A 26,229-nucleotide genomic window follows, 5' to 3' on the forward strand; every position below is an offset into this window, starting at 1 on the left:
TTTTAGGGTATGTGTTTACATACTTCCATGAATAGTTCATGCATAAACATTGTATGGCTTGGAAAAAAATGGGGAGAGAAGGATGATGCAATAGACTGTTACATTTGTAGTGTGAAAAATAGTGATGGTTTGCCACATCAGTGAGAATTCTGAACTTCTACGAGTGAGTGCACAGGTTTAGAGTGGCAGGCAGCACTGATGAATGTTAAGTTAAAACAGTGGGAATATACTGCAATATTTTGGTACTTCACTAAGATATGAAGGTAAATCCCTTACTTTCCAGAGTTTGCAAATGTTGGAGTTGTCAAATCAGCTGATCTGTTACTAGGATGTTTGCAATTGATATGACAATTAAGGTTATGTAGATATCATGTAAGTTATTATTTAGGGTTTTAATTATATTGTTAATTTGGGAAAAAATCAGGGGAATTTAATTACCACCACCACCTTATCTTGCAATAAGGTTTTTTTAATGTATTTCTGCTAACAATATACCAATATTCAGCTTAGTACTTTTTTTAATCCTTTAATAAAATATTTTAAGTACTTTAAAAAGACCTCTCACAAAAGGCAACTTAAAAGCTGACTGCTCAGGCTAAATTTCATGTTCTCTCTTTAAAAAAACAATTGTCTCTGAACTCATCATTTGTTAGCCCTTCTGTATAGAGGTCCAGCACAAGATACCTCTGCTTTATGCTGCCTGCTTTCTAGAGCTAGATGCTGATTGTGTATACGTAGGAGGACACCATGGCTCTTCTTAATGATCTCTGCTTAGAAGTCCCTCTTGGACTTTGAACATGGACTCCTGAAGCATTGTGAGTTGGACTCCAGAAGACCTTGTTGTTTTATGTGCTTTGTCGCACCCCACTGCTGCAGAATTTCAATTAAACATTAAAACCAAGCAACTAGCTGCACACAGGAGTCTGGTTTTTTTTGCCTTGGCTGTAGACTGGATTCATAAGTCTTCACTGGACAGTGTCCCTGAAACAAAACAAAGTAAAAAAAAACATTGCTCGTAACTTCAAAATGACTGACCCATTTTCCCTTATTGGGAGCTAAATTAAGTGTGAACAGAATTGGTTTGCTGTTTTGTGCACAAAAGTGCTTTATCAGAAGATGAGGTGTGGTTTTGTCCGTAAATGGATGAAATAAAAGCCATGGAAATTTTTCTTTGAAAAAAAAAAGGTTGGGGTTAAGGGCAGATGACAGCAAGCTCTGGAACAACTTTTCTTCCCAAAGGAATTTGCTTGAAAGAGTTTGCTGTGAGAAACTGTAAGATGAGGGTTTATACTGCAAGTTAAATCTTAGCCTGAGCTGTAGTGGTTGCCTCTGCTTCGGCTATAAATAGAAAATACTTGTCTGCCAAATTTCAATTTTTAGAGCCCTTTTGAATTTGTGCCAAGGAAATATTATCTTAATTTGTATATCTGTTTATTTTCCTCCTTCTGTGCATAACTTGAAATGGCAACTCTTATTAGATTTTTGTAGAGTAACAAAAGTGCAAAATGAACTTGGATATAATTTTTACATGGGACTTAAAAAATAGCCCATAGCTATTTTTTTTTTCGTTAGGGCACTCCCTTGCCCCTGAAAGTATTGTGCTTATAATTACGGTTGCGTCAGTTTTTCTTAGCTGCCAAACTAATGTTACCTTGTTTCATGTGGTGCAGACTGCTGCGTGCATCAGTTTGTTGCCTTGGTGGCATGTGTCCAAACACTGGATAAAATTAAAGATATGTTTAAAAATATGTAGACAGGATATCAGCCAATGTAAAATGTTGAGGCAGGCAAGTGGTTGGCAAATGCAGGTATTTATTTATATCAAGTTAAAGGAAAAAAATGTTGAGTGAACAGCTCGCTCTCCCACAGAGATGATGCTCAAGCTGTGATCCTGACCATCAGGGATGGATGGTTCTTCGTTTCAAGAGGAAGGTTAGAGCCTTGTAGTTAAGACCGTTGAGAAGTGAAGAAATAACGTGCTTCTCTAAATCTGGGCTTGCCACCGGGCTGTACCGACACTGTCACGCTGGCAGCCCTCGCTGCCGGCTGGTCAGCCTTCGCCCCGTTCGGCTTGGATCGGGACCGAGGAAGAGGAGGGCACGGGCACGGGACTGGATGCCGGTGGCCGGGTCGGATGGTCGAACCGTGCTGTGCTGTGGGTTTGAGCTCCTTGGTAGCACCACCAGCAAACACGACGTAGCTCTGCCCCCTCCTCGTGCGGATGCACTGAAGGTCCTAGGAGAGACCCGTGCTGCTGTTGTAGCTCAGGGCTGAAGCCGGCGTTTGATCTGAACCGGCACGTTGGCTCACCCGTGGGCTAACGCCTGACGGGTGCAGGGTACGTGACGCTGGTCACGCTACGCGGTGGGCAAGGAGAGGGACAGACGGAGCCTCGGGTGTCCGCAAGGAGACGTGCGTGGGGTTGGGTGCTGAAACCCAAGCGTGGTCATCTCGTCCCCAGCCTTGCTTCGTGAGGGACTGGTTTTGCTGCTGGTGTTTTCTACGTTGCTCCACATGCCCAGAGGTGTTGCCGTTTTGGCTGGGCTCTGGGTCCGGCCGCTCATCTCAAACTCGGAGCGAGTGTGGGATAAACACACTGGGCGTCTTTGCCAAAGTGCATGTTGGCTTTTTACAGTGGGAGGAGAATAGTATTTTAGCAAGGCGAGGCTGGTTGGGAGGAAAAGTCTTGCTGAAATGAGACTACCCGTGAGTGCATGATTCATACGTGGAGAGATGGATGACTGTAGTTTAATTATGGTGACTGGGAAGATCCATGCTCCTAAAATGATACATGGGCTTGGCATTAGGTGAATCCTGATTTAAAATAATAACAACAGTGCCATAGCCAGGTTTTCCCTCTAGCCTGATAGATGAGGCTCCCTCCTGGAAGGTGGGTGATGCACGCTGGAAGCCCGTTAACGCTGAGAAAGATTTCTAGTCTGTTAATTAAAAGCTGGGTGCTGCTACTGCCAACAGCATCCTCCTCTCCTTTCCAATTTCATCTGAAAGAGAGGAGGAGGGAGCTGGTCGCTGGTACTCTGAGGGAAGGTTTGGGGCTGTCAGTCACTCTCAAATACATGCCTAATTTCGGGCTTTGTGGAGATGCTTGAACTCCAAAAGCGAGGCTAGATTTCAGAGGTTTTCTTCTCCTCAGCAGCACTAATCCTGGCCGGCACAGCCATGCCTGGGCTCAGCGTGCTGCTTGCTGTTGGTTTTACGTAGAGGTGCCCAGCTCTCCCTCAGCATTTCACGGCATGAGGTGGACTGTGCTCCGGGAGCAGGGTGTCTCCAGGCAAAGTGTCCTGAAGTTGTGGCATGCCTACATCCCTTTGTATGGGCTATCTTGTCTTACTCCTCCGTTTATAAAAAATAGAAATACAGGTACTGATGAAGATGTAGGGAGCGAGTGTGGCCCTGTGCTCTTGGCGTTGACCGTGGAGTCAGTTGGAAACTGAATTCCTGTCCCAGAGAAAATTCCTTCTTCGGAAGGAGTTCTGTTGCAGTTGGAGCTAGAGGAGAAAACCATGACTGCGTTTAGGGGGGGAGAAATGCTGAAAGGTCCTGTGCTGGGAGTACTGAATCACCGTTTTTAGTTTCCTAGCTTTGCAGATGGAAGCTGCTGTCAGCTTTGCTTCCTCTGGAAGATGGGAATATTCCAGTGAAGCAGCTGCAGACCCATCATTGCCGTTTTCCCATGGAAAATGTTGATATTATTAAAAGGGCACTTTCTGTCAGAAAAGCATTCTGCCAGACATTTCCTGACCTGGCTTTGTACTTAACCTTTTGTCTCACTTTCTCCATCTGTAAAATGGATGTGCTCATTCTCAACCACCTGTATAAAATGCTGAAATTTGTGGATGAAGTTATGACAACATGGTCTCATTTAAGATTCAGTTCCTTTGAAAGACTCAGCTGCTTTCATGGCAATTCCCCATGGAGCTAGTCCTATCTCTCACATAGGTAGAAAGTGTTAAAATGTGAACATTAAACAAATACAAAGTGTATTATTGTAAAATTACATGCATTCATCTATTCCATCTGTGCAATGTGCAGATGATCCCTCTATTTTACTACCACTTCTGCGTGTCCTGGGAAGATTACTTCTTGTCCCTCTTCCAGTCTGCTGAAGATATGTTACTTTAACATTTGCTTTGCATAAATTAATCATGGTAGCATATCAGGAATATTTTTTAGCATACTCCTAAACTATGATGGCAGATATTTTAGTTTGGGAGTCTGTTTTGTTGTTGCTGTTGATAATAAAAGCAATGAGACAGGAGGAACGAGCTGCGTTTCTCATCTTAGTTTTGTCAATCTATACTTAATTGACCGTAGGAGCTGTGGTATTTCTGTTCATTCTTTGTTTATCAACAAAAGTGCGTTACATACTCTAATAAATCAAAAGCTAATTTGTTATATGAAAAGATACTTTCTTTGCAGCAGATGAAACAATTAGTATCACTTCAGTTTTAATGTAGTCTGTATTTGAGCCAAAGTTTCTAAGGATGACATGTTTATTCTGTAACGTAGCAGTTTGACAAGTTTTGTTACTTTTAAAGGAGTTCTTAAAGATGTTATGGTAATGTGCTGTATGCTTTGGTAGGTTGACTGAGTTTGAAGATACACCAACAAGTCAGCTAACCATAGATGAGTTTATGAAGATTGACTTGGAGGAAGAGTGTGATCCTCCTTCGTTTACAGCTGGTCAAAAAAAATTGAAGATACAGCAGGTGAATTCTGAATCAGATGCTCTCTGTATTTCTCTCCTTTCTTCTCCCTCTGTATATTCCTTTTTTAATTAGTTAATACTAAATCCTAACTGACCAGCCTTTGATAAGGTTTAATCACATATATTTTGAGGTTCTTATGAAAAGAGTGAGAATTAGTGCATATGATACCCATTAACTAAAGGAGACTTTTTTGTTTTACTGGCAAAGGGATAGGTTCCCAGTTAAAAAAAAAAAAAATATACAATTATATATAGAAGTTTTTCTCCTGTATAGTTTTTGTTCACTCCTCCAGAGAGCTGTGCTCTTTCAGATATGTAGCTTCAAATGTAGCTTTAAACATCCTCTGATGAGGGATTGAAGTATGTCTACCATCTTAGCCAGCTGCTGTGGGAAGTAGAGAGTCAGGGCTCTTGCTAATGCAGGTCAGGATGTCTGGGTGGCCAAGTAAACAAGCACCAGCTGAGCTGCTGTGTTTTGCAGGCTACAGTGTTTGGTGCTTAGCCCACGACTGCTGTATGGTAGATGAGGGCTCAGCACACTCTGCCCAGATGCTCCCCCATTTACAAGCTGATGCTGTTACACTAAGCTCTGTTATCTCCTTTATGCTTGCTTTCCTGCTGCATGTGTTTCCCTTCTTGCGCTTCGACCTTTTACCGAAGCATCAAATCTTTTTGTCCTTACAAAACTGGAGGCTCTCATGTGACAAGTTAAGCTGAGCTTGTGCCATGGAGGCCTCGAGTAGCTGTCCTGATGTCTGCACTTCTCTTTTATATGCTGTATGCACTCTTCCACCCTGGTTAGCAAGGATCAGGGTTGCAAAGGTATAAGCTTTGTAATTGGATCAGAAACCATGCACTGTTTTTAACGTGATACCTGTGGTCAGGAGAAGTGCCATTACGTATAACTTTTTTTTAAACACATATAAAAACAATAACCCAATTACTTTAATGAGACTGCTGTTTTTTTGTGTGGCACAACACCTGCTTCCACAGAGATTAGTTTCTCATGTGGCTTAATTTCTTTCCAAAGCATGAACTCAAGCTGGCACCAGAGGAGAAGATTTTACTAGTGTCATTGCTGATTCTTACATTATTAGTTTTTAGGGGTTTTGTTTTTACTTCTAAATATGCTGTCATTTAAAGGTCTGTAGGCGTGTTTATGATGTTCTCAAGAGCCTACCAGGTGCTGTAGGTCAGTACTTCAGTCTGCCATCACCTGTGTGTAACGTTTGGCCCGGGCACTGCAATTTCAGCACGGTCCTTGCGCTTGCTCACATCTACAAGCACAGTCATAGAGCCTGACTGCTGAAGAATGGGGCCTTTTATTTGCAGCTTGCCATAGTGAAGGTTCCTTCTGAAGTACAGGGATGGGTGAGAGAACAATTTGAAGTTGGTCAGTATTTTGAAACATGTCTGTCTTACCTGTCTTGACACTACAAAGTAATTTGAGTTGGGATTCGAAACGTGCTTATTGCTTTTAAAGTACCCTATGATTCTGTGTCTCTATATACTGTTCACAAACAGTACCAAGTTGAGTTCTTTTAGTAATTTCATGTTTATTTTGTTTATTTTCATTTCAGCTTGAGAAGGCATTATCAAAAAAGCTGGAAGATTTTGAAGGTATAAGTTGTGTTTAGTGTAACATATCACTCATTTGCTCAAAATCACATCAATGATTCCTGAGTTTTATTTTTATTTCATCACCACAGGTGAAATATCAAGCTATCAAGATGAAATAGAGATTGAATTAGAAAACAGTAGACCAAAAGCAAAAGGCGTATTTGCAAATTTCACTAAAGATGGTAAGTCTGTAAAGTCTTGTGACTACTTAAATAATAGCTGGCTCAGATCCTGCAGGCAGTCTCAGGTGTATGAACTTTATTGTGATAAATATGATCATGCTAACGGTTGGACTCGATGATCTTAAAGGTCCTTTCCAACCTAAATGATTCTGTGATTCTTTAAATATGCTTCTGTAGTACAAGATCTCTATTGTGTTGGGGTTCTCTCTGCCAATTAGTTGGTTCATATATCAGTCTTCAGAGCAACTACATTGTTCATCACAATGACAGTTCATTAATGATTTCAGTTGTTTCTCTTTCCTGGTGCAGTATAAACTTGGCACGGGTACCTGAGAGTCTTCCTTTTCATCACTGAAAGTGCAGTGGACCAGTATCTAGACTCTTCTGTCACCCAATCCCCCAGTTGACTAAGCAATATGGAAGGGCTTTGTGCAGGTTGAACTGGCTATTTCTAATTTGTAATTATACCAATAAGTAGCCGGCTTCTCTCGCAAAGCCCTTTTACCTGCCATAATTTGATAACACAATACTTCTATTTTAAATGATGACTGTATTCACAAAAATACATTTTAATAGCCAAGGTAATGAATTTGAAGAGCATCTGGAAACTCCATGTATTCATACATTGTACTAAAATATCGTGTATTTCTTTCTAAAGATTTTTATTCTTTAAGTGAGCGCCTCTATTTATTTAGTTTCTGTGACAGATGGCATGCAGTGATCTCTTGGGGTTTTTTCCCCTTACAGATTCTATAGAAGATAATACCTCTAGCATACTTGGAGAGGAGGAGGCAGAAGATGAGGAACTGGAAGCAGCTGCTAATCACTTAAACAAGGACTTTTATAATGAACTTCATGAGAAGGATAGAGTCAAAAAAAATGAAGATGGGGAATGCAAAAATGGAAATGAAGCTCTTGTAAGACCACCCGCACTGGAATCCTTGCTTGGCCCCCTCCCCACTGCAGCTAGTCTTGGCATAACAGAGTCCATAAAAGAATGCATATCCACTAAGGACCGAGAGCCTGGTGAGTAGGAGATCAGTTCAGCTCAGAGTGGAAACTGGACACATGCAGCCAGTTGTGGGTTTATTGTGTAATTTCCATGTATCTTGATGGTTACAGCGGTAGCAGTTCCATGAATCACTGTAATTTCAAGGTACAGGAGCTGTGGGGCTGGATGGGACCAGTGGTCTTGGTTGTTGATGTTGGTCATTGGCATCTGCTCCTCAGGAAGCTGCAGGAAAATCTGGAATGCCTAACTATTTTCTGATGCCTGAGAATGCGTATCTCTTAGTCGAGTAGATTTGCAGTCATATGATAGCTGATGGGCATATTTCAAGCCATGCAGTCTCAATTAGGAAGTTGGAGGAAGCAGATTCCTGTAAATATGACTGGGAATTGAAACCCAAGTATGAGAATTTTAGATCAAGGCAGACTTTCTCAGGAGACGTTTTACTGGAGTCAAACATGATGCAGTCTGTGTCTCTGGTTGAGAATCTTTGCAAATGGCAAATATTTAAGACGTTTGTAAGAGGAAATAACTGCTTGTATGCTTTTTTCTTTGACGCAGCGTTTGGTGTGTGTTCTGGTGGTTTTGCTCCATTTCTCTTAAAACCCCCAGATCTACCTGCATCATATAGCTCTGTATAGTACAGTGGGAGCAGGACCAATCAACTAAGGAAGCCAATTTTGCTAGAGCCATTAAAGCAGACAGTACTACAAACAGCCAGTTGTCTAGGCAGGTTTGTTTGCTTTTTCTTATGTGTGCTTGAGCGTTATGGAGATGGCATTTTTTTAAATTCCTTTTGCATCTTAATGTCTCTGAGAATGGAACATATCTAAAGGACATCTTATTCTTTTCTTTATCACAGTTAATTTTTCCATCATGAGACACACCTATCCGAATCTGTTTTGTCAGCTTAGTTGGGGGTTGATACAGCAGAACATTTTGTTATCCAAACTGCTCTGATGTTAATTTCTGTTCAACAGCACCTACTTACTACAAGGTGCTCCCTGCCTCAATAGATGAACTGAATGCTTTCAGATTCTTATTATGTTAGTGTTTGCATTCCAGAAATGTAGCAAGATGATCGCACGTTTATATTTTGTACAAATGAAATCATATAGAAACAGTCGAGTGGTTTTGGTTTTGTTTTAATTACAATTAAGAAAATGGATGGCTCGTGGCTCGTCTTTCTCCTGGAAATCAGCAGTTCATGTTGAAGAGAGGTCAGTAATGGCTAGAAGCTGTTGTTGTCTGGCTAGCCAATGACCTGTAAAAATGAGTTCCTAGTGATGGATGTTTCACAGCTGGCATTGCTATTGACCATTCTAATGGACAGGCTGAGGACTGAGTTTAAAGATGAGGCTAAGCTGGTATAGCCAGGTACGTTCGTCTGAGTCAGGCTTCAGGCAGGTGGGCAGGAGAGCACATGGCTGCTCATGCTGTGGCTTGCCTGCATTTGCTGTTTGTGTTCTTTCAAAAGTGGAGGATGTGCCAAACGAACTGAATTTCAAAACCAAATAAGTTTCAGTATGTTCGTTCTCTTTTAATGCATCTGAGAAACCATTGCGGGTGTTTGAACAAGTACTTATTTTCTTAACGTCTTGTGAAGCTCATATGCCACGTTACTGTTTTGGTTTTATTTTGATTGTAGATCCTGCCCCAAACTCCACCGCCCCCCGCCCCTGCCCAGTGACTCTGCTAATTTATTAAGTTTCATATGAACATTTAAAAGTTTCATGTGAAGTCAGATTGACTTTGGTTTTGTCTGTACTGCAGGGTAGTGGTGCTGGGGTGCAGTTCCCAGCCTCCGAGCCCTTGCCACGTGGTGCTTGCGTGGTGTGGGCGCATCGTGGTGTGCGTCACCCCCCTGAGGACCTGCTTTCCTTCGGGAAGTCATCTGGGTTCAGGAGCAGTAACAGAGACTCAATGTGTTTTCGATGATTGGGAGCCAGGTCTAGCAGACAGACTGGGAAATACACCTGGCTTGCAGTTGGCATGTTATTATACAGAATAAAGAAAACCTCTTGTTAAGATGCCTCACGTTGGTCACCGGTGCATCTTAGCTCTGAACCCCGATGAAAACCAGTGTAGATGTTTCGGTCACCTCAGGCAAGGATGTCTTGAATTCTGCCTCATAGCTCTGGGAAATCTGGGAAAAGTTTGTACTTGGAGGTAGTATCATCTTCTATCAGGCCAACTAGTATAGCTGTAAAAATTAGACCATTTCCAGGTTTCTGGGCCCTTCTTTGTGTCTGAAAAAGAAACATCAGTTTTCAAAACTAAATACAGGATGAGAGCAGTTGCTCAGAGTTTAATCTAAGATGGCACAATTATAGATCATCTTGAAACAAAAGTAGTTGGTACCTGTGGAGGGAAGAGGGAAAGATCATAAAATTTTCTGAATTTATCCTGTGTATTTGAATTAGTTCAGTGCAATTTGTATTGTGACTCTCAGCTGGCCGTAGGTTTGCTGTGGTATTTCATGTTCCAACATGAACATAGAAAATCCATTGGAGAAGGGAGAGAGTCATCATAACATTGCACCCTTAAGGTGATGTTTTGGTCCTTCTCCACAGCTGTGTAAGTCATAAACCAGGAACCTTTCCCTTCCTTCAGCCCTCTCCAACCCCGAGTCATCTTCCACTGTGTGGACCATCTGGGTCAGTTGGGCTGGAGACCTTAGTCGGGATGATTTTGTATCTCCTGCTGGGTTCCACGTGTCGTTGGATGGGTGTATTACGTCTGGTCAGTGCAAGCGGTTGGAAACAGCATCCCTGGTGCTACCTGGTGAGGATTCCCAGCGCACCCTCATGGTGATACACTGTGTGGTTGGGCAGGTGGCTATTAAATAGGAGCTCAGCAAGCAGGTGCAGTATGTGCAATGTTTGGCCTCCTTAAACGCAGGGTATCTCCTCTGCTCTCCTCTCTGTAATGATCTCTCTTCCTCAAAAATAACTGTGCTGTAGGTACCTTCTGCGAAGTCTTTTCATTTGGCTTTTGCATGTGGTAATTCAGTTTATAATTGCCTACATCAGCTGCTTTGGGAAATCTTCCACCTTTGTGCTATGGTGGCTGCAGCAACAGCAGAAGGTTTCTCACAAACTGCTTATGCAGATAAGACTTAGGTGCAGAGCCCAAGTATTAGGAAAAATTTAGTGTATTTTTGGTCTGCTTACAATTGGTATTTGAGCAGTGTGAGCTTGTCTATATGAATGTTTTATGGAAAGCATAGTATTTTAGCAAATTTGCATTACAAAGACAGCATGTAAAGTACTGGGTTAATGAGTCTGAGGCAGTAAAGTGCTTAGAATAAACACTACATTTGACTGTTTTTTTCCTACAAAGTGTATTAATTTGCAGAGACATTTAAGCTGAAATCTGTTTAAGTCTTTGCAAACTGCTTCTTTCTTATTCTTCACAATAAAAGTGCTTTATAGTGAAATCTCAGTTTCAGAGATGGAGACGGACACATCAGTCTGTCCATTTTCCTGGCTGTGCAGCATCCCAGCATCCTCTCCATGCTCTACGTGCTCTTTCCGATTCTGCAGTTCCTCAAAACAGGGCACCGTTTCCTTTAGGAGACTGCCACAGTCAAATATCATGGGCTTTGTTCTCAAAAAATAACACTCTTTGGTGTAAAATTTCCCTTTGCAATTTATTTTTATGTCCCTTTTATACCACTTCAAAAAATTTACCATCTTGGTGTTTCTGTCCATTTGCTGGCTGTCACCCTGTCCTTCCCATGTGATGCTGCTAGGCTGTACACTGCCAGTTCATTTCTTCTTGCCACATAAATCAAAAGTTGTAAACTTAATTCTGGCCAGGGCTAAAAGTGAGGAAGGTCTGATAATAACAGAGATAAAGGTAAAATACAGGGTTTAAGTTACTGACTGACTTTATATAACTTCCTCTTCATAATCTAGGTGGTGTTTGAGACCTGATTTAGTTTTTGTTTTGAATCAAAATTCACATGCAGTCGTTTCGGGCAGTAGTTTCAAATAATGTGTGTGAAGTGGGTGGTAACACGCTCCTGCACGTCCTCATGAAAGTGAGCGGCTTTTGCAGTGAGAAATCACCGTGCATGTACCATCTTGTGCTTGCTTAGGCACCCAGGTAACTGCATTCGCTGCTAATTTCGCCAAGAATACATGAGAAAGGTTTTGCGCTTGTTCACAATTAATAGTTTGCTCATTTATTGCTCCTTGTGTTTATGCCTGCATTACTGCTGCAGGCATAATCTGACATGGGCTGAGGTTGAAAGATGTTGCCATTGATTTCTGTGGGTGTTAAAGACCCCATGCAGACAGTGCTCATCGATCGAATAGTTGTCGTCCCTGCGTACCAGCGCTTTTCAACTTCTTACTCAAGGAGGATATGAAAAGTGGCTAAAGATGACGTTATACAAGACTGGGATGAGCTCATCCTCCAGGGTCTTTCTTACTCTTTTCCTCTGGATTTCATCCCCTGTAGCTGCCAGCTCCCACTTCATGCTTTGTCCTGGCCTTGGGGCTTCCCCGATCCCTCCATGAGCAGACTCAGTTCCCTCACCCAGCGAGGAAAAATGCATGTGTGTGTGTGATTCCCCCCCCCCCTTTTTTTTTTTTTTTGTTTGGCAGCAGACTGGTGCCAGCAGCGCTGCGGGCAGGGAAGTTTGCAGAAACATGACATTTCTAGCAGGGTCTGAGCTGCCACGGAAGGATGCTAAGGGGCCCGCAGGGTGAAGACGGTCGGAGGACGGCTGTCGGTGGCCGTGTGTGCCAAGGAGAGTTGTTTGCCCCATCGGGGATCCCAACTCGGACTGCGGTGTGGTGGGGGCCAGGCTCGCTGCTCTCGCCATTGCTGCTCGATCGATGGAGGGGTGTTGACCTCCTCTGTGTGCTGGTTTCTTCTTCTAGCATCCTTTCTTCCTCAGATTTTGTCTGAGTACATCAGTGCCAACTGTTTGAAAATATATAAATGTATATGTTCATATAGAAGTATACAAAAAGATATAATCAGTAATTAGAGAGAACATTATGAAGCCCTATTAAATCATAATTACTGCATACATGAGAAATAAAGCTGCTGAGTTTAGCACTAATTGTGTTACATATGCAAAGTACACTTGGTCATCAGTGCAAAGCATGTGTGTCCCCATCCTGATTGCTCTTCTGGCTCTGGCTTCAATGCTGCAGTTGTTTTGGTGGTTTTAAGCCCCACCTGTGGAAATGAGCAGCGTGTGTGACCTGCTTGGTGCCACCTTCCTTGTGTGATGCCTTCTGAGCCCTCTGAGGGTTTGATCTTTGTCTCTGTGTGCCATTTGCTCATTGGAAAATGTTTTCTGTGGCAGGACTAGCTCCTTCCCAATTTTGAGATCCAAGCAATAAAAACCTTGGTACAAGCTAATCTTTCTAATCTAGCCTCTATATGCCTATGTTTGGCAGTCTTGATAGACTGTGTCCCTGATTGAGCCTTCATTATGCTTTTAATGAGATGTGAAGAGCTTGCTGCAGCCAGCATGGTAATAGGAGACCACCAGCTGCTTTGAATGCAGTTGTTTGATACCTGAAGTCTTGGGTATGAATTACAGATGACATGATTCTCTTACTCGACTGTGTATGTCACTCACACACAAGTATTGCATGTGCATGTGTTACTCCAAAATCTGTGTACACATTTTTTCATGCAGGATCTTTGCATTTCATTAAACGATAGGAATGCTATAAATTCGTTCCATATTCATGCCGTGAGTAACTAGGAAGGTTAGGGGATGAAAACTAATCATAATAGTTTGGCTGAAAGATTTCCAAACAGATCTAGAGAGGAGTTTTGGAGAGAAACCTGCAGTTTGTTAGAGCCATCAAGGAGAAAAATTTGAGTGAAAACATAAGCTGAATCATGTGAACACATTTTTAGAACATTTGTGGATGTTTAAGGAATTTTCCAAAGGATTGGTTTATCAATACAGATATTCCTTATAGGAAAATGCGTGTCGTTTTTGTCAGAAGTCTTGATCAAAAAGAACTGCCCCGGAGTAGTGGATGCTGTGGTTGGGAGAATGTACTGGAGAGTGGGGTTTGGGTTCCTAAGCCGAAAGAAGCAGACCCATCTCTTAAACCTTACTTGGCCACATCCCATGTGAATGAATGCCCTTAGCCCCTGGCTAACCAGCCTGGCTGTCCTGTTATCCCAACTGTTTCAGGGGAGGAAGTCTCATTATGCCCTTCTCTATTCTCCTTCTTTCTTATTTTTTGTTTCATAAAATTCTGGTTTGGAATGGGAGATGTTTTAAAATCTTGAAAGCTTTTCCAGGCTTGGATATTTTTTTTTGGCTGACTCCAGCCTCATCCGGACTGCTCAGTGGGCAACATGTCTTTTCTGTCTTGAATTCTTCCAATAAAAGCATGACAGAAAATCAGTTTTATTTTCAATTTGAGTAGCGCCAAAGCCCTACATTGCTCTTTGATGAGAATGCTCACCTGCCGCTTAAGGCCTTATCCTTCCTTGCTTTGAGGAGAAAAAGGCAAAAAACCTGCTTTCTCTTCTCTCGCTGCTTTGGCGATCTGCTGGCTGCAGGCTCTTTGGAGAAGGAGGTGGCAGCAGGGCTGTTTCTCTGGTTCGGAGACACGGACTGGAGAAGAGGATAAACGTGCCGGACGGCGGTTCTGGTGTGTCATTCTGCGTGTTGATATTTGACGTGTGTGTGTTGCTGCGTTGACACTGCTTTTTGGTGGAGCAAAGGGAAGCCATCAGCCCCAGCAGATTTTTATGCACTGTTTTCCCTCGTGTTGAAGGGAAGTCCAGGTCTGCTGTCATCTGCTCTGCCTAGGCTTAGTCTTAGGCTTAAGGAGGTGGAAATGTCCAGGAGCACAGCGCTGGGCAAGCAGGGAGAAGAGGAGAAGCTCACCTGGGGCTTTAGGAATGGTGCTTTTCCCATGCCTAAATAGCAGAATTACAGTCATTCCCCAAATACTAAGGGAGGATTGTGTTTCGTGGTTGACTTTGATGCCTCGGCATTTGTAGGCACCAATCTAAGGTTTTCTTTCTTTTGGGACCTCCTTTCAAGGTTTTCTCCTGTCTGCACTCCCTACCATCTGAAAAGATGCTGGTTCTCAGCGTGGCAGATACTGTCAGGGGCATTTATTATTGCTCCTGTCTTTCTGGGGGCCGATTCTCAGGGAACCTGTGGAAGGGTAACCATCTCGCGGATCACTGCCCCGCTCCTAAGTCTTGGTTGAAATAGGCTGCGGGTTAAAACAAGACTGGGGGTGGTGGTGTTGGGGGGTGACGACACAGGCACACAGGAAACCTGGCTAAAAAAACTTAACTCCCTGCTAGTATGAGAATTATACGATATTTCCTTTTCTGCACCTGCCAGAATTTGAGCCCATTAATGCTCACAGTTATTTGGTTAGGTGGCCAGTTTGCAGAAGAAACGGACATTCCTGCCCTGCCCTTCTGCCAAAAAGGAAGAAAAGTCACTAAAAAACTCACTGAAAACTGAAATTGTTCATTAGAGGATTGCAGAAGGTGAAATGCGTGGAGGCTGCAGGGAGGACGTTAAATTCGCATGGAAAGCTACCTGCTCAGGAGGATGTTATTTGAACAATTCATCACGGCATCTGAAATGTCAGGAGTGGAGGCCTGGGTTCAGTTCAGGGAGGCTTCATCGTCTCAGTTGTTATTGAGAATAAAGACTTATTAACCTAGGTCAAGGAGCCACAAAACGTGCCCTTGGAAGAAGGAAATGCAGCGCAGAGAGATTTGCAAGGCTTAGCTACTTTGAGTTTAATATGATGGGTAATAAATCCATGTGCAGTGCTATGGTGGATCCTGACCACTTTGCGTTTATCTTGCATCTTCTAAAAAAGCTGAAGTACTTTATTTTCTTGTGGTACAGGTTCAGCTGGTAAAGGCAATACCTGCAAACTGAAAATGCACCAAAGCAAACCCTTTAAATGGAGTGCTGTTTTTGCAAGGTTTTAATATTTTTGTGTAGCTGTTTGTTGTTTTGCTTTTGTTCAGTAGCTTTGAATTTAGTTTGAAAAATGAATTTCTATATCCTCTTAAGGATTAACTTCATCACACCCCTACACACTTCATCTGTTTTGTTTGTTGGTCTGAAATCTGCGGGACTGTCATAGTAGTCAAGATAAACATGCATATGCACGGGTTGGACTGTGACTTGCGTAGATGACCCTTGTAATTAGGGATTTCAGATATGGCACTACAGAGTGTTGATGAAAACAGTCATGAGTTTAGCCATGTATAATTGTAGTTTGACATTTTCGGTTTGCTAAATGCTTTCATAGCTAAAATGGATGTATTGTGCAATAGAGGAATAATATTAATGTTGACACTGTTGGCAATTAAAAACAATTTTGGAAACTGAATTTTACTACTCCTGATTGCTTTTGAAATAATTTGTTTTTCGATGTTACTTTAGGATTGGTTCATTTATTAGGTCTTTTTTCTAGTGTGACAATGAGATAATTGCTATTTATTTTTTATCCTGTAAGCAATTATAATCAAAGCAGCTAAATATAGAGTCTTCTTTGACCTGGAATCAGAGTGACCTGGCAACATGAGGCTACTGTAGTCTTCAGCTTTTCAGTTTAATTTTTTTTCATACTCAGCCACCAGAATGCATTCGGTAGGGCTGATAAAATTGTGTTTAGAGTTTTTGTTGTTCATTAATTACAGTGGTGCAAAGGCATAGAAACTGGCAGATAAGACCAGCTTTGGGTTGGTTATTAATAACAAAAATCGTGATCTTTTATCTAGGATTGTGTAGACTGTATTGGGTCAAGTGTCTGAAGCGGCCAGATGAGGAGATGCTGGCAGGCTGCGTGGGGAGGGGGAGTTGCAAATTAGGGGGGGAATTGCAAAGGATTGACTCTAGGGATTTTTTGCAGCCAAGTTTTGCTAAAAGGAGGCAGAAAATACTTTCTTTTACTATTAAAGTCAGCAGTTTAAGGTAAGGCTCAGCTTTCATATTGAAATGTATGTGTACACCTAAGATTGTAGAAGTTGTTTTCTGTGATGAAAGACCTGGATATTTACAACTGGGTAGCAGAAATAAGGGAATAAATATGAAATGAGAGAGAGTAAATAATGCTGTTTAGTAGTACCTGGAAAGAAATTCAGACCAAGAAACAAGGCTCTTGAGATGGGTATAAATGCAGAAGCCAGAAGTAAACAGCTGTACAGTGGGTGGAAGGGATACCATTTTTCAGCAAATTCACTACCTGAATGCCGTGTTTGATTTAGTTACGATGGGGAAGCCACTGTGTACTCACAGATGGGAAGGAAGTAAAACAGTGCTCTGTGACCAAATTGTTAACACTTACATAAGAGCAAGGCAAATGACTGATTTTGGAAGTTACGTTTAATGGCCCTTACCAATTTCCTGCTAACGGTAAAAAATGGAAATCCACATTACCATAGAAGTCATGTATCGAAATGCAGCAACATCCGTATCAACATGAGATTGTGTCACCAGTGGTGGTATTGTATTCTGTCAAAATCTTTCATTAAATAAAACATACTTCAGTGGGAAGTTGCTTTTCCCTAAAGTCTCTCTTTGCACTTCAAGCCGGAGTTTTTGCACGTAGTGGGAGTCCTGCTTTCCATGCTACCACCATGCCTCATGGCTCTGTAGCTGCTGCAGAACTAACACAAAGCTCCTGGGCTAAGTTCTTCCCCAAGAGCAGAGATAAAATCCCTGTTTTACACGGGTTGAATTTGACCTCCGGTTTTAACGTGGAGCGAGCGTGTCGGGATGCGGCGTTGCGAGCGCAGCTGCCCGAGGTTAAGCGTCTCGCTTTACGGGCTCATCTCCCTCCTCTCTGCTGGCGTTACTCCATGTGTAGTTGCCTCCCTCGCCTGGGTCTGTCCAAAATGTCACAGGTTCGTGCAGCCGTTTTTAATAACAGGGTCACTTTGACAGCTGTGTGTTAGGGAGCGACGCCTTGGCCGGCATCAGGCGGGACGGGGCACGGGGGTGAGTCAATGACGGCAGAAACCAGCTCCCCCAGTTCAGCTGGGGTCGGAGGAGCGCTTCGGACCGTGTCACTGCGGCAGCAAAGAACGTGTATGTTAGAGGCTGAGAGCGGCGTTCCTGCTTGTGCTGAGATATCGGTGCTGGAAAGGTTTTACAATCCATCAGTGAACTGGAATGGGCAATTTCAGAGATGCTGTTGCCCGAGTTAATTTTATATGCAGGGTCTTTGTACTGGGAGTAAGGTTGATCTTGAAGTTGAGCTCCAGAAATGCAACACTTAGAAATCTGTGAGCAATGAAGAAGTTTGGTTTAACAAGGCGGGGAGGGAATTCAAAAAGGTACGCCGAATTCTCTCCTGAAAAAACCTTCTTTAAATTTAAAAGTTTATTGCTTTATCTCGACTTTCAGAAAGCTCACATGAAACTTTCTTGCCTTTGAAAGCTTGATAAAAACTCTTAAAGTACTTTGACTGAAACAGAAATTTTAATAGTGAGGCATTTTGAACGTGGAACGATGTTTGTGGGCAAGTAATTTAAACAGGTACTAATACGAAACAGTGTTGTACTTGAAAGGATACAATCGGTGTACACACACAAACTGGGTAGAATATCACTGGGAGCAATAAAATCTAGGAATTCTTCATACTCCTTTCATTGCAAGCAATTTTTATGGTATGGCTTGTGAAGCGATTGAAATGCAGAGAGCTGGCACATCGCTAGATTGATAATTCCTCCTGCTACTTACAACTTATTCTCGGTACAGATGTCCCCAATTCTTTTTTTCTATCACATTAAAGTTTCTTGTCTGCTTCAATTTCATGCCTGCCTCAAACGTAGCATTTCTTGAAATTGTACCTCCAATTTCCACCCCCCTCTTTAAAAGTTTATATCAGATGAAATCTAGCTCCTGTTTTTTATCGTAAGGTTTACACTTAAACTTTTAACAAGGTCGTTTTTAAGAACCGTCTTCCTTGAGAGAGCGCTTGGCTGATCCATCAATAATTATGTAGTAATAAAGCAACTGTGGAAAAATGGCACCTACATGCCAAACAGATTGGTTTGCAGAGCCACTGACAAAGATGAATGTTTATTACATTTTACTACTTTTGGTTCTGCAGATGCAATACAGCTATTTTCTTTTTGGCGTAAGCATCACAAAAAGTAATTTCCAATTGTGGAATGTTTATGATAATAAGGATGTATAACTAGGGAGAGCCCAGACTGACTTTCAAATACCAGCATGAGCTTGTGATGCTGGTAATTTAGAAAAAAATAAACAAAGAACATTTTTATTTTCTTTCTTTGCCTAACAAATTTTTTAAGCAATCACTGGGACAGAATACACAGGGAACCCTACAGTGTCGTGTAGTTACTCTTCTGAATTAATTGCTATTATATTAATTGTTGATTCCCCAAAATTTGGCAAGCTTCCTCATTCTCCTTGCTGCATCCAAAGATTTCTACTTTTAATTTTACTACAATATGGAGAAGAATGTAGTGTCTAAAAATAACACGAAAGCCTGAAATTGTTGTTGTTGTTTCCTTTCTTTTTTTTTTTAAGTGCCAGTACAATTAAGGCCGTGATTTAGATGACTTTGTATTGTTAAATCTGTCCTCTTCTTTTGGGCAAAATGTGGAATAACGTAGTCTGCAAGTTTTTATGACTGCTAGATGTGCAGCCATTTCGGTCAGTCAAGCTGGTCGATCACAGTGTCACCGCAGTGATGGAATGGTCTTTTGGAAGCAGCTGAGAAACACCTTAAGAATTAAACGTTTGTGGATGCAGACACTGGGATCCCTGCATCCACAGCCTCCGGCATGGCCTCCTCTACTCCTGTGTTGGATTTTCCCAGGGTGATGCCGGTGGGCACGGATGCCTTGGCACAGCCGCGCTGGCTGCCTGTCGGTGGTGTCCTACCTATAAGGTGCTTTCATCAACTTGCAGACCTCTTCTGGGCAAAGGCCAAAAGTCACGGGTTCTGTGCTGTTGCTGCCAGAAATAGCGACTCAGCCTTATCTTGGGTCTACGACACCCAGTTCAGAGCAAGGGGTGCAGTTGGTCCTGCTCCCAAAACGCTCCCGAGTGGCATAGCTCCACCTTCAGCCCCTTGGTCCCTGGGGGCGATGGCAGAGTTGAGGTCCCCGTGCCTGGTTCGTCTCGGCAGGAGGTGAGGAGCTATTCCACAGACCGGTTTGCTGCCACAGCCCTCAAGTCTTTGTGGCAACTTGTAGCTACGTCAGCAAACGCTTTCAACCCAGATCATTCATTTCAGTTGGCAGTCGTTGATGGTAATGTTCCTTTGCTTGGCTTTATTTTAGCATTTAAAGATTTTTATGTTGATTTTGATGGCATGATTGCATGGGATTGTTTTGTCCAGACTTTAGTATTCTCTGCTTTATCTTGCTAGTAAGATTCAAAATCTTAACTCTTTCAGGAGACAGGGCTTTTTTCTGTGCACCTTGCTGGCTTATTTCACTGCACAGTTAATGATGCTTAAGTCTGCTGTGGAGAGAGTTTACTTAGTTAAAACTAACATAAAGAGCAGTCCATCCCTGTCTTATCTAAAGTAAAAGAAAGAAATAAAATATAAATAAACGTCTGCTCCATAGGAAAGGCCAGTAGGTCTTGACAGTAGGTTCGTCTTAGTAATGAAATAGTAAAAAGTTATCCAGAGCTTACTTTCAGAAGATAACTTTGATTTAGTTAATTCAAAATAAACTTTCCTGATTTCAGAGAAATCAATATTGCATGTAATGCTGAATGTGTTTAAATGAATTGATACATGAAATGCACATCCCTCTCTCCAAATAGGCTGTGGACATGTAGTCGTGTTTCTGAGAATTGGTGCCATAATATAGTGTGTTATGGTGAACTTAGATTAAGCCTCATGGGAAAGCATCGTTATTCAGTTAATTAAAGAAGAACAACTTTGATACTATGCCATATGCTGTAAAATAAAATGGGAGCATGGCAGAAAGAGCCATGAATCCTTTTAGTGTATGTGAGACTGAACCGTGATTTGTGACTTTCTTCTTGCCTCTGCAATACCGTGTTAAGTAGAGGCCTAATATATTTAAATAAAGAATTAATTGCATGTGGATGTGAGACCTTATCTTTTCCTGGGCTCTCTTTGAAACGTCTTACCAATCTACCTGGTTTTTGAGACTTACTAAAATCTTTCCAAAGTCTTTGCTCCATTCTGCATCTAATCAACTTTTAAACAGGGTCCTTTGTGTGCCTGTAACCTGGAGAAGACTGGCAAATTGGTGAGAAACTGTAGAATCAGCAGTACGTAACCTAGCTAAAATGACATATTAAATATAGTCCTGTTACTATATAAACTTTATATACAAGTCAGATGTTGAGATTAATCAGAATGACAGGTTGTACAAGCATATGGCTGGCCTTTCGGATGGCCATTAGCTTGAAAGGCTGGCTTTGAAACCAGCTCCATTATTTATAGGTGAATCATGCTGCTGGGCTTTGTCGGGAAAAGGTTATTTCTCCAGCTCCACCGAAACCTCCTGTGCACGGAAGTGCCTTTTTCCACTGTTCCTGGAGAATAAGACAAATTATTCTCCAGGAACTTCTCCACAACTTTCTTCTTTTGGAAAGTTGTGGTGTCGAAGGGCATTCCAGCGCCGTAATGATGGATCTCAAGCATATGGAGTACACATGCTAATTACGCTGTGCTTACGGTTCAGTCTATCCAAATGCCAAGGCATTGGGGCCTCGGAGCTGCTGCAGGCAAAATGTTAAAAGCCTTCAGCACTGTCTACTGCGCATCTGGGAAAAGGTTCGCCGCAGTCCCGAAAACATCTGGGGAGAGCAGGAGGGAGCGCGTGCATGTCCTCTCGAGGAGTTTGCTGCAGCACGTGCTGTCTGCAGCAGGACTGCGCTGCAGTTTGGCCGGATGACCAAGCCAGCTTGCCATGCTCCGCTGTCGCCTGGAGCCACCCAAGCAACGCCTTTACTTTGGACTGCAGAGGTCCTTAAATGCTTCATATAGCTGCCTGAATGGTCCCAGGGGCAGGGCTCCTGTGGGAGCTCTGTTTGGGTCCAGAGCAACACAGAGAAGTACTTTACCACCTACCTGTTTCTCAGCCATTAGGTTTGGTCAGAGACAAAAAGATAGCACTTCATCTAACAAGAAACAGCGCAACCTCCATGATTTTTATTTAAAAGCATGGTCAGTCCTGGCGGTGGCCATCTGTTGCATAATGGACTGACGCTCTTAAATGGATCTGCATTTCTGTACCCGCCACCTTTTAAGAATTCAAACCCATGTCTGCTCCTTCCAGGTTTGTAAACTCCTACTGGTGGTCCTGGTCACTGAACCGGAGTCAGGATCTTACATGTGTGACCTCTCCCTGCTCCATGCCTCCGATAGTCCTGGTGGCTTAAAACACCGCCTGGTAGCTGCTGTGAATCCAGCCCCCAGCCACCGCAGAGGCTTCCTCCTTTGGGCCAGGTTCCCACCTAACTGCTTTGTTTGCAAAGCTTTTGCTTTTTGCAGGGAAGCTTCTGCTTTTGCTGGTTGCTCTACTATAGTAATAATAAATAATAATAATGATAATAAACTTTTACCTTCTCTTTTCTCTCTCCATCTCTGTAATTCCCTGCTTGCTATTTCTCATTAGCAATGAAGGAAGGAAGAATCTGGGTAACAAAATGAGAAATTTCTTACCTCATAATTTTCTTTTAGTAAACAGCTTCTCACCATTCAGCCTGCCCAGATAGCACGGTAAATGGCCAGGAGACAAATTGATTTTTTTTTCTCTGAATAAAGACTCTGGTATATAATTTAATATGCTATATTGTGATGTTGTCTTAATACTAATAATTGCCTACTGAAGCATTTCTGCAGTCTGGGTGGCTTCTGGTGGCTGGCGCTGAGCTTGTCATCGGATCTACCATAGACAAACTCTGAACCTCAAAGGAGGGGGTAGGATTTAGCCCACCTTTGCTGAGAGAAGGTAAGGGTGATGATAAGAAAATTGTAAGTGGGAAGTTCAACTTGTTCCTCTTTCCCACTCGTCTGGGTGAGTTAACTTTGCTAGGCTAATTTTAACCTGGAGCAGCTCTTTGGTCCAGACCACAGTGCTGGGAACAAGAGGAAGACTGCTGCTTTAATGGGAGAGCTGACACAGGCCAGGTTAATGTGGATGTGAGTCTGTGGCCTTTGGATGCCCAGCGGTGGCCAGTGTGTCTGTGCCGGAGGTGGGGAGTTGTCGGGTGGGAGTGCAAAGGCAAGTGTGGTAACTCTGATGTGGCAAAAGATGTGTCGGAGTGAGGCTGAGCTCTGGTCTGCGCTTCCTCGAGACAGTTCAACCATTTCTACTTCTGCTAAAGGAAAATTGCCCTAATTTTTGGGCCATCATTTGAGGCAACTGTGACTTTTCAGTGATGTCCTAGGAAAATAAGTTAGCTTTGCTTTTGAGTTCTGATCAGTCAAATTAGCCTTAAAATGTTGTATTGCAAGTCACCTCAAATTTTTCCTGTGCCTTTGTAGCTTAAAAACTGTGTGTGTATCTATGGCCATATACATTTAAATTTCTTCCTGGTGGAACAGAAATTGATTCATGGTTAAAAAAAAAAAAACAGACAAAAATAATCCAAGCAAAATTCTAGGATTTGCTTTCAAGTTCTCAGTAGTGCAGGGCTCCCTGTCTCGTTCTATTTGGTGCGGGGAGTGTGGCACGTTAGAGGAGTAGATTTACTTCTTAGTAAAACATATGTCCTTCTGCTGGGGTGGCTGAGCGCTGGCCAGGCAAGGATCCTGGGCTTGCAGGGACGGCCAGCAGAGCATTTAGCTCCCACAGCAAGACCTGGCTGCTTAACCTGCGAGCTGCAGTTGCAGAAATGATGCTTCAGCAATGAAACATTAAACCAGCTGTTCCCTTTACGGCTGGCTCGGGTGTAAAGCGCTCTTGCTGTTTTACATAGTGGTCTGGCAACACGGAGAAAGCGAGCTGGAGACTGATCTGAGCCCGGCTGCCTTTGGTGTCGGCTCTCCAGGGCATCGTACGGCCCTCGCCCTCTGCAAAAGATACGGCGGTGCTTTGCACTTGTGGGGTTTGGAGAGGGTAACTGATTAAGACGCTGGTCGGTTCTTCTGCCTGGCCTCTCCCTTTATATAAACTGTTACTGTTGGATACCCCTGCAGAGATTTAAAAAAAAAATATGCAGAAAATAGAGGCCAGAAGGCACCAAAAAGAAGGAAGAGTGAGGGAAGGGAAAGGAGAGGAAACATGCCAAGAACAGCATAAAAGGCAAAGGAGGAAAATACAGCAGGGAATTGGTGATCGGACGGAAAAGAGCAATAAGTAGGGGAAATCTGTCTTTATAGTCTCCATTTTTAAAAAAGTTCTTAACTGCTCGGGCGGGAGGGGGTGAATATGTGGACACTGGGATGTGAGCGTGATGCACCTTTGGCAGGCGCGCTGTGATCAGTCTTGGCGTTGCTAGACACACAGGTCACGAGTTGGAGAAGACTTGTGTCTGTGCATGGAAGCTCGTACCGTTTCTGGGCTTTGGAGCTGAAAAATGGCATTCGTGGTAGCTAATTAGTATGTTTCCAGGTGAATTTTTGTCTAGTTGATTGTTGATGGTTATTGGTTTGATCGGCAAAAAATAGCTTTTGCCGTATTGTTGAGAACAGCCGTCCTCTGAGCCTTTGGTCATTGCAGCAGGGTTGTGAGCTTAAAAAAGAACGATGAGTTGTATCAAGTAGGTTACGCAAATTATGCTCTTTTTCGTTATTTTCAAAAGGTGTTGGGGGGGATGCAAACGTTATTCCAGAAGAGGAACATCTGCTGCTGGTTTTGAGGACAGTGTCAAGATGTTCTTCACTTCAAAAGCTTAACTTTCAGCTGTATTTATTTTGGGAGGTTGAAAGGATTTTTTCTTAAGGGCCTTTTTATATTGCTATGTAGTTCAATAAGCACGAGCTTACCTCTAAAGAAAAATCTTCAGAATGAGAATAGCATTGTTTATTGCTTGTCTATTTTTGTGCTACCTGCTTTAAAAAGCATATATATATTGCAGGGGGGATTTCTGGAAAGAATGGAGTAATTAGCAGTTTTTCTGATGAATTGGTGTTTAAGTTAACAAATTTCCATGTCTGTTAGACTAGTGGCATAACCTTTAACTGGATATAAAATGTGTGGGTGCGGTTTGGTTAGATCCTCCGTGGACTGCGAGGTGAAACAATAGCATTTGTTTCAGTGTGGATGTGCTGCCAGAAAAGCAGCAGGGTTGGTGTGGTTTTTTTCTTTTCTTTTTTCTTTCTTTTTTTTTTTTTAAAATTGAAATGTAATTTATAAAAAATATGTTCAGTATCTAATAAAAGTTCTGTGAGAGATGACTGACTGTAGGAAGAGCTTTTCTCATCATTCATTCCCGTATATCATTAAGCACACAAATTTGAAATTCTGTTCCTGTGACGGGATAATTGTTCTGCGACCGCCGTACGAAGGCGGCTCACGCAGGAAGGCTGTCGGATGTTAGTCAGCTGCTGCAGGACAGACGTAACACCCGGAGCTTGAGTCTCAGTGTGAGGAAATAGAGATGCAGGCACTTAATAAAGATGAGTTTGTAGTTCTGCGCCAGGTTAAGGCCAAATCTTGTAGGAAAACCTCCTTCTGCCTACAGCAACGTGGATGAGCCCGATGCAGCGACAGCAAACCGGTTCCTCTTTGCTCCGTGTTCCTCCTTGCTCTGTGAGAAGGTCCTTTTTTCAGCAGATGGGGAAGAGCTAATGAGCTCGTACATCCCCGCTTTTGGACAGGCTTCCCTTAGCACAGCCGCTTTCTCACGCTTGCTGTAGTAGGGTATGTAGCAGAGAGGTGGAATTTCTTTGTTTTCATTCAATCGAGTCTTTTCCCTCTTTGCCCTTCGTTTGCACCCCGTTGGGCTTTGCCTCGACGCTTCTTGCGGTCCAAGCGTGAGGAGCCGGCCGGTGGGCGCGTTGCGGTGCCAGGGCTGTGTGTCCTGGTGCCGCCGGGCAGCCCGGCGCCGGCCAGCAATGCCTCCTGCCATCCCTCATTGGAGGGAACAGACGTTTTTGGGAAGAAGGGGCCTCGCTCTGCGTGGTGCGGTGTGTTTGCTTTCTCTGAAGGAGCTAGCGGGCTGGAAACTTGGCTTTGGCTGGAGAGGACCCCTTAACCTTGCCTTGGCAGAAGGAAATAATAAAGTGACAGACTTCATTTATCTTTATGCTGTATGCGTGGCCTCGTGTGCTCCGTACGCCGTCAGACCTAAATCCTGGTGTCAGATTGGCACTCTGAAGGAGTAGACTGTAATTTTCAAGGTGGCTTCAGGTACAATAAAATAAAGAACGTTTTCACTTAAGTACGAGCACCCACGTCATGCGTTTCGTGACCTTACTTTGTCAGTAACTGCAATTAATTTTGCTCTGTCCTTACGTTTTGTTTTTGTGGCATACTTCTGTTATGACGGCGCACGATGACATTGCCGAAGGTGACGGGGGGGAACCAGAGCCCTCGGCAGCCGTGGGGTGCGTGCCGGGGGCACGGCGGGGCCGGCTGGGATTGCACAAAGCAGCGCCTTATCCAGAGCAACGAGATCGGCGACAGCTTAAAACAGCCAAGAAAGATAACCTCCCAGCCTGCTCCGAGGCTCCTAGCCCCACAGTAATAAAACTCGCAGCGGACCCCGCTCCTACGGCCCCGCAGACTCTGCGCACACC

At 43.1% G+C, this 26,229-nt stretch overlaps 1 protein-coding gene across 2 annotated transcripts in view; it reads left to right on the plus strand.

Annotated features, from left to right (window-relative positions):
- BRF1 (BRF1 general transcription factor IIIB subunit) overlaps positions 1–26,229 on the plus strand; it is a 176,918-nt gene that overhangs the window by 96,323 nt on the left and 54,366 nt on the right. For both annotated transcript variants that reach the window (XM_075029672.1, XM_075029673.1), the window contains 4 exons: positions 4,604–4,730; positions 6,310–6,349; positions 6,439–6,531; positions 7,279–7,557. In XM_075029672.1, coding sequence (XP_074885773.1) covers positions 4,604–4,730; positions 6,310–6,349; positions 6,439–6,531; positions 7,279–7,557 — 539 coding nt within the window. The remainder of the gene's footprint in view (positions 1–4,603; positions 4,731–6,309; positions 6,350–6,438; positions 6,532–7,278; positions 7,558–26,229) is intronic.

Source organism: Buteo buteo, chromosome 6 (genome assembly GCF_964188355.1).
Source record: "Buteo buteo chromosome 6, bButBut1.hap1.1, whole genome shotgun sequence".
In the NCBI taxonomy this organism is placed as follows: Eukaryota; Metazoa; Chordata; class Aves; order Accipitriformes; family Accipitridae; genus Buteo; species Buteo buteo.